Below are 15,160 nucleotides of genomic sequence, written 5' to 3' on the forward strand. Positions count from 1 at the left end.
CTGAGAGGTGAGTTTGAGACAAGTTATGGCTAAAAAACAAACAAACCTTAAGCTAACACAGGCTAACAGGACGTAGTAGCCAGAAGTGTTTTTTTCTTTTTTTTCCTTTTGTCTTGTTTTGTTTTTTCCGACTCCAGGATGCTAGAGAGTGTTATTCACATTACAGAATAGCGTAATAGAGTTTAGCGTCACCTATTTGAGGGCATGACAGTAACATGCTAAACCAAGATTAAGCTAGTTAATTAGCTCGAATTAGCAGAGTCCCCATCCTCCGTGTAATACTAACCGTACTCTCGCGTCCATATGGGAACCGCTAAGTTGAGCTAGTGATGGGCAAAACGGGTTTCAGTAACGGCAGCTAAGACAGATCTTTTTTTGCATCATATCACTTATTGCATCCTAATGTTTGACTGCTGTTACATACACTCCATTGTTCGTGCCTTGTTCTGTGTTTGTTAAGATGTTTGAGTTCATCCAGGCAACGTTAGATAAAAACTAATTATTGAGTGCCATATTTATTCTAGGTAAATTTGAAATCTCTGTCCGAACATAAAGCAGTCAGCTACCATCACAATGTCCTTTCCTGGTTGCACAAAGATGTTCAGTCTTTCTTTCTCCCTTCATAACAAAACCCTCCCTAAGTAACGATCAATTTCTTAATCATCTAAAAACACTACATTTTATATTTCATATATTACCTTCATCCTTAACCTTCATCTGTCTTTTTTTTTTTTCGATTTCTCCCCCCCCCCCCCCAGTGACCTTATGTTATTTGCATGCTGAATTTCTAACCCACCAAACCCATCATTCACCTGCATGGCCACTCAGTTCTGATACTTAGCCAATTCTTTAGAAGTGAGAACTGTTTACCCTTCCATGCATGTTGTGCTGTGAATAAGGCATCATGACTGAAGACAGGGATAACTCTGTGGTACTGTCATCTATGAAACCATGCCAGGACCTGTCGGGCTGTGGACAAGACCTAGAGAGCCTGCGTGCTGACTGGGAAGTGGCAAAATCGAGAACACGACAGGCTCATGAAGCGCTCACTGCGGAGATTAGATGGCTACGAGAAGAAGCAGAGAGAGAGCAGCAAAGAGCTGTGAGGGAGCTGACAGCCAGGCGAGGAGACCAAAAGGACAGAAACTATAACAGACACAGGTATTTTCTGGCTAAAAAGGTGGACACTGAAAGCAGTAAATGGCACGGTAGCGTTGACTCCACACGGAAAAAGGCTTTTTGTTTTTGCAGCAGACAGACGTATACAAAGCTGGAGCACTTACTGCTAACTCTGTATATGAAGATAAACGGTGAGCAGGCAGCTTATAAATTGCATCACAGGCAGAAATTTGAGCTAGAAAAGGCCATCTTCCTTTGCCACCTGCTAGAAGCTCATGGAAGACTGTTGCAGGGGGCACAGAAAGCGGCACCCCTCAGGCATGTTTTCAAAAGCCTGTCAAGGAAGCCATCTCAGGAAGACAGCAGTAAATACTGTCAGACGACCCCCCTCCTAACCCCCCAGAGGAGCTTGCTACAGAGACCCCATAGTACCTCCCACTCACCAAAAAGCAAAATCAAACTAGATCAGTGGAAGCAGCCTTCAGAGAGGAACTTATGTGCAGCTGACCCCTGTGCCACTCCTACAGTCTTGGACACCTGTCAGAACAGATCTCCAAATATTTGCCACTCTCTCAACACTCCCCATGCAGGCTGGGACGACCAGCCGTTGTCCTGCACTGAGTCTTCTAGATCTGAGGAGTCCTCGCCGTCCAAATGTATGAAAAGAAACATGGAGGTGAGCAACTTCATATTTCCAGGTTAACCTATCCATGTTTGTTTTGTGTTTTTTTAATCATCTTGTTATTATGCAACATTCTTCTAGTTCCTGGCAGTTATGACTTTTTTATGGTTGGCATTCAGTATGTTAGTAGAAACTTTTCTATATGAAAATATATTCTGTCCTTGGTGTCCTCAGTCCATGCTTATGTGGTGGTCCTGACTGTCTTTACTTGGACAGTGCTGCATATCTTTGCCTGATCCTGCTCCTGTTGGATCTCATGAGTCAAAAGCTGCACACATGCCTTCCATAAGCATCATGATGCTTTAGAATCATGTGACCACACATGGAAAAACAATTCAATAGTACTTAAATCTGTAACCTGGCTAAGCAACATGAATCTAGTATGGATGGCTTTGTCATTTCCAAGTCAACTTTGTTGTCATATACTGACATGTAAACAGCATATATGCTGATCTCACAGTCATTGTACAAAATATTTTACATACAGTACATACAACAGTGTGACTTGAAGTGCGGAATGGTCTCAAGTACAGTTTTGGCAAGTGTTTTCACGTTAATGTTGTGCGCATGCTAGCTGTTTGCAAACATGATCATCAGATCAGTTTACTTAACAGCCACAGGTGTTAATTATAACAAAGTTTCTCTGACTTTATGCCGTGCTCATTTAACTATTATCTGTAATAATTAAATAAAAAATATATTAAAGGAGAAATATGCTAATTTTTAAGCTCCATATATTATCCTTATTTATCTTATATGTAGGGGTTAAAGCCTCTTCATCTCCCCCTTATTCTGATGATTGGGATTTGTGTGGCCTAGTGATCCTATGAGCTACATTATTGTGAGTATTCTGCTAGTGTCTCCCTAAGCCAGGGGTGGGGGAACTCCAGGCCTCATGGGCCGGTGTCGTGCAGGTTTTAGATGTGTCATTGATCCAACACAGCTGATTAAATGGCTAAATGACCTCAACATGTCTTCAAGTCCTCCAGAGGCCTGGTAATGAACTAATCATTTGATTCAGGTGTGTTGACCCAGGGTAATATCTAAAACCTGCAGGACACCAGCCCTTGATACCTGGAGTTCCCCACCCCTGCCCTAAGCAAACCGTTTTTTGCTGAAACGCCAGACTTGCGAGAACACGCCACGCCTCATGTGGACCCAATACCTGGTGCAATATAGATCAGTGGCAGTCGAGGGTGGGGACCTTATCGGTCTGATCTGCTGCAACCGGCTTTGCTTACATGGAGCATCACTGCTCTGGTGGAGAAGGAGCCTGAACCGGTGCTTGACGCCGAGAGATACCAGCTTGATATAGTTGGGCTCACCATGATGCACAGCTTGGGGTCTGTAATCAGTTTCCTGGAGAGCGGTTGGATTGTTCCATTCTGGAGTTGCTCTTGGTGATAGATGGTGAGGAGGGATGGTGTCCGGTGTTTATTATGTCTTACTCCATTTTACATATCAATGTTTTTTTTTCTCCATGTCTCTGAGAAGTATATAAAAAAAGGAAAGCTGTGCCTTTAGGTTGCAGACACATTTTTTGATGGGCTATGCAGAAATTGTTTGTGTGTTTCTGTCATGATATTTTGAGCTGCTTGACAAGTTGCATTTGAAATTACCTGAAAATACCTTTAAATTTCCTTAAAATAAACTTTACTCCATTTATGTTCACATTTCTTCTCTAGCTAGATGCTGAACTACTGCAATCAACTTTGTTTACATCTCCATCAAAATGCATCAGAGGGATGAGAAAAAAAAGATTAATTTATATTTATATAGCACCAAATCACAACAGCAGTCGCCTCAAGGCGCTTTATATTGTAAGGAAGCTGTCCAACACTATTTTCATGGACCGACCTTTAAGGTAAATACAACAAAATAAAACCAGTACCAGAAAAAAGAACATTTATTAATAACACACAGGAAAAGACCCAGGGAAACAGAGTTAATGTTAAAAACGATAAAAAATAACGATAAAAACCCCAAAAACCATAAATGTCACACCTGTGTCTCAACTCTCGTGGCCCGGTCCCAAACGACTCACAGTACCGGTCCGTGGCCCAGGGGTTGGGGACCGCTGTTGTAAGGTAAAGACCCTACGGTCCCTATTAAGACCCTACGGTCTTAATAGTATTGTGGGTGGAAACTGGATGTCATTATTGTGTTATTACTGAATAATTTTGAAAAATGACCTCTTTCAAGAGTAATATACATTAACCTACCTATCATGTGAAGGTGCTCGAACATCATTCTGGATTTTTTCGGCCTATTTTAACCTCCATTTATACATATGCCTTGTTGCAGCCAATTATTTTAGCTTCTTGCTTTAGCTCCATTTCTCTTTCTTTTGAGCCAGCTTTCTTCTGATTGGCTGTTACTTGCAAAGTCAAGTCATAGTCAAAGAACAGATGGATGAATGAAATCTAAAAGATTAAGCTATCAGGAACTGTATTTTGTATATCAGTTGTGCACCGAAACAGTCAAGTAAAACGAAAGGAAAGAAGCAAATATCAGCAAATGTTGCAGCTTTTTAAAATGTCAAAATGATGCAAGATGTGTTAAATAGTTTAAAGTCCGAAACAGCCATTTTGGCCGATATGACAGCTTAGAAACTTAATTTTCACACTTTCTTAAGATTGAACCGTCTATTGGAGGTGAATATTGCATGATATGTGCAGAGAGGAGGGTGGAGGGTGTGTGTGTTTATGTGTCTCTTGTAGGACTGGCAGAATTGGGTCACTGTGCTTCCATGTCTTAAATTTTGGATAAAGTTTTCATAGGCATGGATTTGAATAATTAATCAAAGCTTGAACTGTATCTAAAAAGTGGGCAATTGCTCATCTCTCTATATTTTTCTTTAATATTTCTTACACGTTGCTGCTAAGGTATTGGACCCAAATACTAATACTCTAACAAGAATGCACTGACTCATCCCTCTTTCTTTTCGTCATGTCTGATCTGCTGATAATATTTTTCAGCATGTGTGGAAAGGCATATTCATTGTTTTTTCTTTTGGGCTTTTTAATCAGTCTATATCTTGTCTGTAATAATGTTTAAATTTCAATGTGAAGTGTGTGAGTGTAACATAATATTTATTTTCTTGTGAGATGCTCTTCCGATTGTGCCAAAATGAGCATAAAAGGATGTCTCTGCCATTGATCTATGATGCGCCTGGCTGAAGCTCCTTTCTTTGCAGGGGCATATGTGGTTTGAGATTTATTATTTTATGCTCAGTAAGATTTTTCATAGTTACTGTATCTTCTTGTAAGCAGGGCTGTAGGGCTGTTCGATATAACGATATATATCGGATCACGATATAAAAACATCTATCGTTTCATTTTACGCTATCGTTTGTTTCGTTGTGTCGCAAAATAAACTGCGGCAATATTTTTTCATCGTTTTGATGGTTACTGTAGTGGCTATATTAATTTTCTTAAAGTTCTCCCTTTCTCTTATATTTAATATAACCACACTATGAACAGACAAGCGCCTGTTTTTATGCGTTGTCGTTAGCAACAACGACGGTAAAACCACTGCATGTCCGCTTGTTTATTTTCCACATAAACCTTTCACAATAAAGCTCAAGATCCTGTTGAGACTTTTCTAAATAAACTGAATCACGTGAAAGAGTATGCAAAGTATTTATGGATGAGAAGCAAAACAGAGTCATCAGGTGCTTAAAAATAAACCTTAGACTCAAACGTTAGAACAGGCTTTTCCCCGCAGCACGCTGCGTAATAAATACTCACAAAGAAAACGGCGGCCGTTACAACTTATGTCTAAAAATGTATAGTTTCATACATCGGTTAAAACATTCGACTCCAGGTACATGACGCCCAGCTGGAAACACTTCACGCAAGTCGAGCTGCCCGAGATTCACAGAATTTACAGAAAATGTTACATTTTTGTGATTTATATCGTTATCGGCACAATAGATGTCTTATATCGGGATATGAGATTTTGATCATATCACACAGCCCTAAGCAGTGGTCATGTGTACTGCAGCTCTCTCACATATTATTTAGTTGTTTTGCTGTCAAGAACACTGCTACTAACAAAGGAGCAAATTTAAAATTTCAAAGGAGTTGAAGCAGAATATAGATGGTGTTCAGAGGCACTCATGTGTTGGTTGGTTTGTCTTTAGGCTACTTAAGATTTAAGATCTTGTGAGCAAACTAAGTAATAATGGAATAGGTTGAAGCTGGGGAAACCGATGTTAGGACAAAAAAAGGAACCTTGTGTGTGTGAGCCAAAAGTCTGTGGCTCTCAATTTTTAACCATTTAATGTATCAAAATCTGCACGGTAAAGGAAATGTGAACTTTAATTTTCAGGGTGAACTGTATGTGATTTTACTTTTGATTGCACTGGCAACACACCATAAAAATACCAGGTAGAAAAATTTTTTAAAAAGCCAAAATTTCCAGTTAGTCTTTGTTGCTCCTAACTATAGCCTCTCTAATGTTTGAAGTAATGCTTTATACGAAAGTTGCATTTTCACAACTAGAAAAAAAATGCTTATTTTAAAAATATCACTCACCAAAATGCAAATTCCTTTGGTGGTTTCTTACACAGTAAGATAGATTATTTGTTAGATAAACTATCAAAATGCAGCAAAAAGGCATCCACAGCACAGCTGGGATTTCCAGTAAATTTATTCCAGTTTACAGAGGTGAGGCTTGTCAGACACTGATTGGCTACAACTTCCTGTGTCGGGAAAGTAAAAATTATTCATAGAGGCCTATTTTAATACTGCATAATTTCCTTAATTATGGGATTAATAAAGTATTCTGATTCTGATTTCTTTACAGTTTCACATAAAGAAACTTTACTCTTAAGATGAACTTTTCGCCCTCACTGTCTAAAACATACTTTTTTTTCTCATATCCAGTCAAGTAAATGACTATACGATGTATTTCACATATCCATCTACCGTACTCTAATTGCGTCCATTTCCCTAGTGCACAACTACAGTAAAACATTACAGTCAGTTTCTGCTGGTCATAGCTGTCTGTCTGCCTGCCTCCTGCAGCCTCCCTCTGTTGCACTGTCTACTGCCCCTTGAGCAATCAATAGGCAGCCAACATCATTCCAGCGTCATCTCCATGGAAACGAGCTCTAGTCCCTGTAATGATTGGGTCCCTTCTCAAAACCTGCCTTTTTGTGATAGGACGATGGATGCAGTCCTCCCAGCCCCCTCCTTTCATAGACACTCGACATCTCACACACACACACACACACACACACACACATTTTTCTCTTCGTCCTCCTGCTTCACCTTTATAGCGCAGCAACCAAGAAGGGATTAAGCACCCTGTTGAGTCTTATTGCTTCTGGATGAAATGCTTCTTGACAAGGCAGCATGAATACGGAGAGACTCACAGCTGAGGAGTAAGCATGCCACCCACATCTCAACCTTGCTGAGAGAATGAGGGCTGAAGCGAAGACCTGTTAGTCTGTTCTTTTTTTCGCTATCACACGTCTCTTGTCGTGTTCTACTTGATTTGGGACTGCACGGGCTATTTCAACATTACGTAGGGTATGAGTGAACTAGCGTGTCTTTCCTTTTCTATTTATGACAACCCTCCCCCTCGTGCAGACGAGCAGCGAGGCAAGAAGAAATGGGTTATTTCAATGTTGTGAGCTGGACTCTGAATCTGAATGCTACACTGTGATAAATATAACAGTATGCTCAAGAATGCTGCTGTGCTGTGACATTCATTGATTGGTTTTCACAAGCGAAGACCAAAAATATATAATATCCCTTTGGAGCTGATTGTCCTCATTTTGGAAAACGTCACTGCGTAAAGAGAGGAGGTACTTTAGAGATGAACCAGGAGTTATAACTGCTTTTAATCAACCCTCAACATCCAGCACGAGAGCTGTTTTTGTCAGTACCATTTAGATTTACAAAATTAAGAGCTTGATACCATGGCAGTAAGAGTCATTTGCTTGTTTTCAGACACTTCACCTTAGCCTTGAATAAGAGCCCAGTCCTGCTCGTGAACTGGTGGAAGTCAACCTGCGGTCCATGTAATTCTCCTTCAGCAAATGAAACACAAGCAATGGCTTGGTCTTGGCCGAGCACCTCTTGTGGTCATATTGATCTCCTCCGCTCTGTTTAACTTTGACAGAGAGTGATGTACGACTTGTGCACTCGGCCTGAGCAGCCTGAGCCCGCGCCGGCAAACAGAGAAATGGAGAGCCACGAAGAGGCGAAAGCTTTTGAGGCACAACAGCCGGAGTTGAGGGGGTCGGTGGAGCAACATGATAAGCAACAAGGCAGCCTCTCAGACAAGGCAACCCCAACGACAGCTAATGTCACTACAACATCACTGTTAGGAAAGAGGCACCACTCGCTTTACGCAAACCTCAGTGGCTTAGAAATGGAAGGGATACATAAAGTAAGTGCGGAACACCAATGTGTCTTTCTGATGGTTAATGGCTTGGAAATGTTTGGGCCTGGATAGGTGTCAACCTACTATTAGAGAGAAGCTAATGTATGTAGAGTATTACAGGATCATTTTGACAGGAGATTTCAACTCAATACTCAAGGTAATGTTCAGGTTGTGTTGCAAACCATAATATGGGCTAGTTCTGCATATCCTCTGTAACTGAAAGTCACAGAGCCGTTATTTAAGTACAAATCATTTGTATGGGATTACACTGGTGTTGCACTGCTTATTTTCATTAAAGCTTCTTTATTAAGTTGCTGTAGTAGAAATAGATTGTTAAACAGGAATCTTTCTTTATATGGTGACTTTTTTAACCTCTATATGTCCTCTAAATATTCAAAGTCAGCACTGAAGCCACAAGATTGTAGTATGGCTAGTAGATACTAATTCAAGTAGCTTCTCTAAGGAGTTGTAGTATACGAAGCTATTACCACAGCCAAAACATCCTTAGATAATACCACTTTGGAATAAAATACCAACAAATGAAACAAAGCGTATCAAAAATATTTGGAATAACTGAACACGAGTGGTTTAAACTGCTCTAAAAAGTTGGTCAGTTCTGTTTAAAGTTGCAGGCAGTCCCTCGGAGCTGCAGGAAAAAGACATGTCAAAACAGCATCTCCATTAAAGTATGCATAGACAGCTGAATGAGTCTGGGCCCCGTTGAGCTGCTATAACTTGCTACACCATTTATCTTTGTTTTGCCATGTGATTGTTTTTAGTTTTATCTTTTCAATCACATAGTGTTCACAGAGAAATTTCCACTTTTTTGACAGCATTTTTTCTCCCCAAAACATTGGCCCTTCCTTGTTTATCTGAGGCTCTGAATGTTTCTGTAGTTATGACACAATTTCATCATTTAAGCAAAGTAGTAATCTGTGTGCAATATTACCCACTCTCTTCCCCACCCCCACAACTTTATTACCCACAATCACCATTTAGCAAAAGCTAAACACACATCCTGGCAGAAAATCTGTGGCCACACACCCTGAGAGGGAGCATAAAGTGATGCCTAAGAAATGATTATTTGGTCTTTTTATAGTAGCGATCGGCAGCTGTGTTTTCCACCAGGAATCTGCCAGTCTTACATTACTGTATAACTACACTGTTATTTGCTGTGCAGGTACCACAGTTGGCCTTTTGTTTTGTTTCCCTAGTCCCGCCCATAATTGATGACTGTCTGCGGTATGTTGTTGTATGCTAGGATGCTTTTATATAACAATGTACCAAATTGTATTACCCCCCCCCCCCCCCCCCCCCCCAAAAAAAAAAAAAGAGTAAAATATTGATGTAAGAAACAGAGCATGTTTTGCATGGAACTGCCCTGTGGAGAAAATTGGTTGGTTTTAATGTTTTGGTGTAATTTATCAGATTTTAATTATACAGAGTGGCTTGGCTTAAGAATCAGAAAGTATTTTATTCATTCATTAATTCACAGAAGTGGTTAGAGCTCATATTACATACATTTTTTAAGAAGTTGCTGCTGTAAACATTTCCTGTCCATGCACAAAAGAGGCATGGTTTTACTGAAGTCTAAGCATTGTTGACTTTCTGTGCTCTGTGATCTGCACTTTTTAACACCTGCTTTGATTCCATATTTCTGATTGCTAAGTTCCATATGGAGCTACATACAAAATCCATTTATCCGATCACTCTACTGACGCGTGTATCTTTAAAATTGACCCTGCATTCAGATTACATTAAAGGTCAACAAGCTGTGGTTTCTGTTCAGTTTTACATCGTCTAATTCCAGCTGCTGAAAACAATGATTATGTATATTTTTCTTGGCCTGAGAGAAGTGCAGAGGTATGCAGTTGTGTTTCTGCTCTGAGAATCTGCTCAAGCCTACTCTATCACCTCAGTCACTCTTGAGGGGACATTAACCACTTTGTAAAATATCCAAATCATAAGAATATGTGTCACTCGGGTGTTTTGTCAGATGTAGTTTGAAAGCCAGTAAATATAGTTTTTGTTACCTTGTCAGTGTGTCAGTTTTCCGGCTATGGATGAAGTGGCATAACTGCTACTCAGCGAAAATCTGGTAAGCTGTTTCTTCCTACTCGATTAGCTTAGTGACACATGCATGCAGGTTTGTCAGGTTAAGAGGGAGATTTAAAGGCCACGTTTTCAGATTTTTGGTCATAGTCATTGTTCACCTCAGCAATCCAAATGAGTCAATTGAGGTTTTAAGTAGTTTATATTTTTTTGTATTTTGTTCAGATGAATGAAATATGGGTGTTGAGTTGCAGTTACCATGTTTGCCCCTGGTTTGTGTAGGTTTTCTTTCACAAACTAAAGACTGTTTGCAGCAATTAAAAACACCATGCAGAGGACAGATGGACAGTTGTATCCAAGTTATTAGTAATGGTTAGAATCGAAGCAATTAAGTAGTTATGTGAAAAATACAATTTAAATATCAGACATCAGACTAATGTATCTTATTTTCTGGGCAATACAAATACACTTTATTATTTTTATTAATTCAGTTTAATTCAATTTTATTTATAATGCGCCAAATCACAACAACAGTCGCCTCAAGGCGCTTTATATTGTACAGTAGATCGTACAATAATAGATACAGAGAAAAACTCAACAATCATATCACCCCCTATGAGCAAGCAATTTGGCGACAGTGGGAAGGAAAAACTCCCTTTTAACGGGAAGAAACCTCTGCCAGAACCAGGCTCAGGGAGGGGCGGCCATCTGCTGCGACCGGTTGGGGTGACAGAAGGAAAACAGGATATGACATGCTGCGGAAGAGAGACAGAGATTGATAACAGGTATGATTCAATGCAGAGAGGTCTATTAACACATAGTGAGTGAGAATGGTGACTGGAAAGGAAAAACTCAATGCATCATGGAAATCCCCCGGCAGCCTATGTCTATTGCAGCACAACTAAGGGAGGATTCAGGGTCACCTGAAAACTGAAGGCTCTCCCTCCCATTCTACTTTTAAATACTCTAGGAACAACAAGTAGGCCTGCAGTGTGAGAGCGAAGTGCTCTAATAGGGTGATATGGTGCTACAAGGTCATTAAGATAAGATGGGGCCTGATTATTTAAGATGTTGTATGTGAGGAGCAGGATTTTGAATTCAATTCTGGATTTAACAGGAAGGCAATGAAGGGAAGCCAATACAGGAGAAATATGCTCTCTCTTTCTAGTTCCTGTCAGTACTCTTGCTACAGCATTTTGGATTAACTGAAGGCTTTTCAGGGAGGTTTTAGGAGATCATGATAATAATGATTTAAAGTAGTCCAGCCTGGAAGTAATAAATGCATAAACTAGTTTTTCAGCGTCACTCTGAGACAGGATATTTCTAATTTAGAGATGTTGCGCAAATCGGAGAAAGCAGTCTTACATATTTGTTTAATATGTGCATTTAAGGAAATGTCTTGGTCAAAAATGACTCCAAGGTTCCTCACAGTGTTACTGGAGGCCAAGGTAATGCCATCCAGAGTAAGAATCTGGTTAGATACCATATTTCTAAGATTTTCAGGGCCGAGTACAATAACCTCAGTTTTATCTGAATTAAGAAGCAGAAAGTTAGCGGCCATCCAGGACTTTATGTCTTTAAGACATTCCTGCAGTTTAACTAATTGGTGTGTGTTATCTGGCTTCATGGACAGATAGAGTTGGGTGTCATCTGCATAGCAGCGAAAATGTATACTATGTCTTCTAATGATACTGCTTAGGGGAAGCATGTATAATGTAAACAGAATTGGTCCTAGCACTGAACCCTATAGAACACCATAATTAACCTTAGTGTGGGAAGAGGACTCTCCATTTACATGCACAAATTGGAGTCTATTAAATAGATATGATTCAAACCACTGCACTGTAATACCTACAGCAGGGGTCGACAACCTTTTTGATGATGAGTGCCGTCTAAAATTTCCTCAGAAGTCAATGTGCCATATGATTGCATTAGCAATAAATTTAATAACACTCTATATGAACAGCTACACACTATATAGAACAACTTTACAGAATTATATTTCTTCGCAGATGTTGGCAGCTATCAGTGAATAGTTATTAGCTATTTTGAAACAAAAAAAGACACTTTTTATCCATAACAGCAAATGAACTGTACAACAGAAAATGCAAATGCTATGTATGGTCTCCTCACAACCCTGAAAACAAAAATGCTGTTGTGACAGTGATGTACAGTCTCGTTGGTATATCTATGATTTCTATACATTTTACATCAGACAAAAACTTTGGTTGTAAGATTCAGATAATTATTTATTAAAAGCTAGACATTTTAAATGAGAATAAGAAAGAAAAGTATTTCTTTGCTGGTTTATATCTGACCCAGATAGACTGCAGGTCATAACTTCTTACCTGAAGTTCAGTTCACCTGACACTCGGACTGGCGGCCGCCTCGGGTCTCTCCTGCCTCCTCCCCTTTCCCTCAACCACCTGCTGGCCTCCGTGGAAGCTCCGCCATAGCCACCACCAAACAACAGAGTTATTTTTACATTTTACACATCGGCCAGCATTTGGCCAATTCACCACCTTTCATTGTTTACACCGTTACAAAAAAAGAACAAAAAACCATCAGCCCATAAAAACGAAAAATCACATCGGCCCACTGGGCAAATGCCCGGTATACCCGGTGGCCGGTCCAGCTATGGTCGTGCCATCAGTTAACCCTTTGCGTGCCACCCGGGGTTGCCAGCCCCTGACCTACAGCGTGCTCTAATAGAATATTATGGTCATCAGTATCAAACGCTGCACTAAGGTCTAGCAGGACAAGCACAGAGATGAGTCCACTGTCAGAGGCCATAAGAAGATCATTTGTAACCTTCACTAAAGCTGTTTCTGTGCTGTGATGAGCTCTGAAACCTGATTGAAACTCTTCAAATAATCCATTCCTCTGCAGATGATCTGTTAGCTGTTTGACAACTACTCTTTCAGGGATTTTTGATATGGTTGGAGATTGGCCTATAATTAGCTAAGACTGCTGTGTCTAGGGATGGCTTTTTAGGTTTAACTACTGCCAGCTTGAAGGCCTGTGGTACATAGCCAATTATTAGAGATAGGTTGATCATATTTAAGATTGAAGCATTAATTAATTAATGGCAGGAAAAGACACGTTGATGGTTTGGAGGAAGTAATTATTGAAGTTAACTCAGAAAGATCAATTGGAGAAAAAGAGTCTAAATGAATATCAATGGTACTGAAAGTAGCTGTAGATAATATTACATCTCTGGGATGATTATTGGTAATTTTTTCTCTAATGATTAAAATTTTATTTGTGAAGAAGTTCATGAAGTAATTAGTAGTTAACGTTAAAGGGATAGTTGGCTCAAAAGTACTCTGACTTTTTGTCAGCCTGGCTACAGTGCTGAAGAGAAACCTTTTAAATGAATTAAAAGTCTGTATTGGTCTTTTGTTGATTAATAGGCTGGTGTGAAAAATTGCTGCACAGGCCGACTGTGCTTCGAAATTTCTGGTAGTTAGAATGACTCGGGAGTGTTGATTCATTGATTCATTTAAACCAGCATCATCCTGCTGCAACCAGGTTTCTGTAAGGCAAAGTAAATCAGTTTGTTGATCAATTATTAAGTCATGTTCTAACAGAGACTAGGAGGAGAGAGACCTAATGTTTAATAATCCACATTTCATTGTTTTACTCTTTGGTTCAGATGTGGATACTGTCTTGTTCTTTCTTTGTGATTTTTTATGTTTAAATTGTTTATTGCTGGCTTTTAGTTTGTTTTTTGTCTGTTTGGGAGCTGACACAGTCTCTATGGAGATGGGTTTTTGGGGGGGTAGCAGGAGGAGAGAAGCTGCAGAGAGGCGTGTAAGACTGCAACTCTGCTTCCTGATCCCAACTCTGGATAGTCATATTTTGGGGGGTTTAATAAATTTGTCCATATTTCTAGAAATGAGAGCTGCTCCCTCCAAAGTGGGATGGATGCCATCTCTCCTGACAAGACCAGGTTTCCTCCAGAAGGTTTACCAATTATCTATGAAGCCCACATTGTTTTTTGGACACCAGTCAGACAGCCAGCAATTTAAGGAGAACATGTGGCTAAACATGTCACTCCTGGTCTGATTGGGGAGGGGACCAGAGAAAACTACAGAGTCCGATATCGTTTTGGCAAAGTTGCACACCGATTCAATATTGATTTTAGTGACCTCCGATTGGCGTAACCGGGTGTCATTACTGCCGATGTGAATTATTTACTGAATTTATGTTTACCCTTAGCCAGCAGTTTTAAATTTCCCTCAATGTCGCCTGCTCTGGCCCCTGGAAGACAATTGACTATGGTTGCCGGTGTCTCTAGCTTCACATGTCTGAGAACAGAATCACCAATTACCAGAGTTTGACCCCCGGTGGGTGTGTCGCCGAGTGGGGGAAAACGGTTAGACACATGAACAGGTTGGTGGTGTACCTGGGGCTTCTGTTTAAATCTCTGTTTATGCTCCCTCCTCACTGTCACCCAGCTGCCCTCTTTCCCCAGCTGCTTGGGGTTTGCCGGGGAACAGCTAGCGGGTCCTATGTTATCTTCGGCTGCACCAGCTACAGGGGCCTGGCTAGCTACGGGTGAATCAAGGGTGCGAAGCCGAGTCTCCAATTCAGTATTACTATTATCTATTATGAGGTATTCTTGGGTCACATTTATTTGTGTGCTACACCAATCAGAGGTCTAGACGCCCACCTTGCAGGTCAACTGCAACGCTGTTTGGTCCAACTGGGCTTAAAAGCGAATTGGTTTGCCCAAAAGATCTGATTTTATGCTAAATTTGACTGTAACTTCCTTAATTCAGTCTTAAAGAGGATGTTTTCACTCCATCTGACTAGAGTCTATGAATTGTAATAATATACATGATTAATATACACTAAGGGAAAAAATTATTTAAAACCCTGCCGATTTTGTAAGTTTGCCTACCAACA

General features: G+C 40.2%; 1 protein-coding gene across 1 annotated transcript in view; it reads left to right on the forward strand.

The window, feature by feature from the left end:
- Positions 1 to 869: 869 nt before the first annotated feature.
- The window catches only part of tspoap1 (TSPO associated protein 1), a 77,672-nt gene continuing 63,381 nt past the window's right edge, over positions 870 to 15,160 (forward strand). Inside the window, exon 1 of the mRNA XM_085364314.1 lies at positions 870 to 1,795. Within this exon, the coding sequence (XP_085220440.1) occupies positions 905 to 1,795 (891 nt within the window). The 5' untranslated portion in view covers positions 870 to 904. The remainder of the gene's footprint in view (positions 1,796 to 15,160) is intronic.

Source organism: Diplotaxodon limnothrissa, linkage group LG10, assembly GCF_057381915.1.
Source record: "Diplotaxodon limnothrissa isolate DT_005_m linkage group LG10, D_limnothrissa_male_GT1.1, whole genome shotgun sequence".
Lineage (NCBI taxonomy): Eukaryota > Metazoa > Chordata > Actinopteri > Cichliformes > Cichlidae > Diplotaxodon > Diplotaxodon limnothrissa.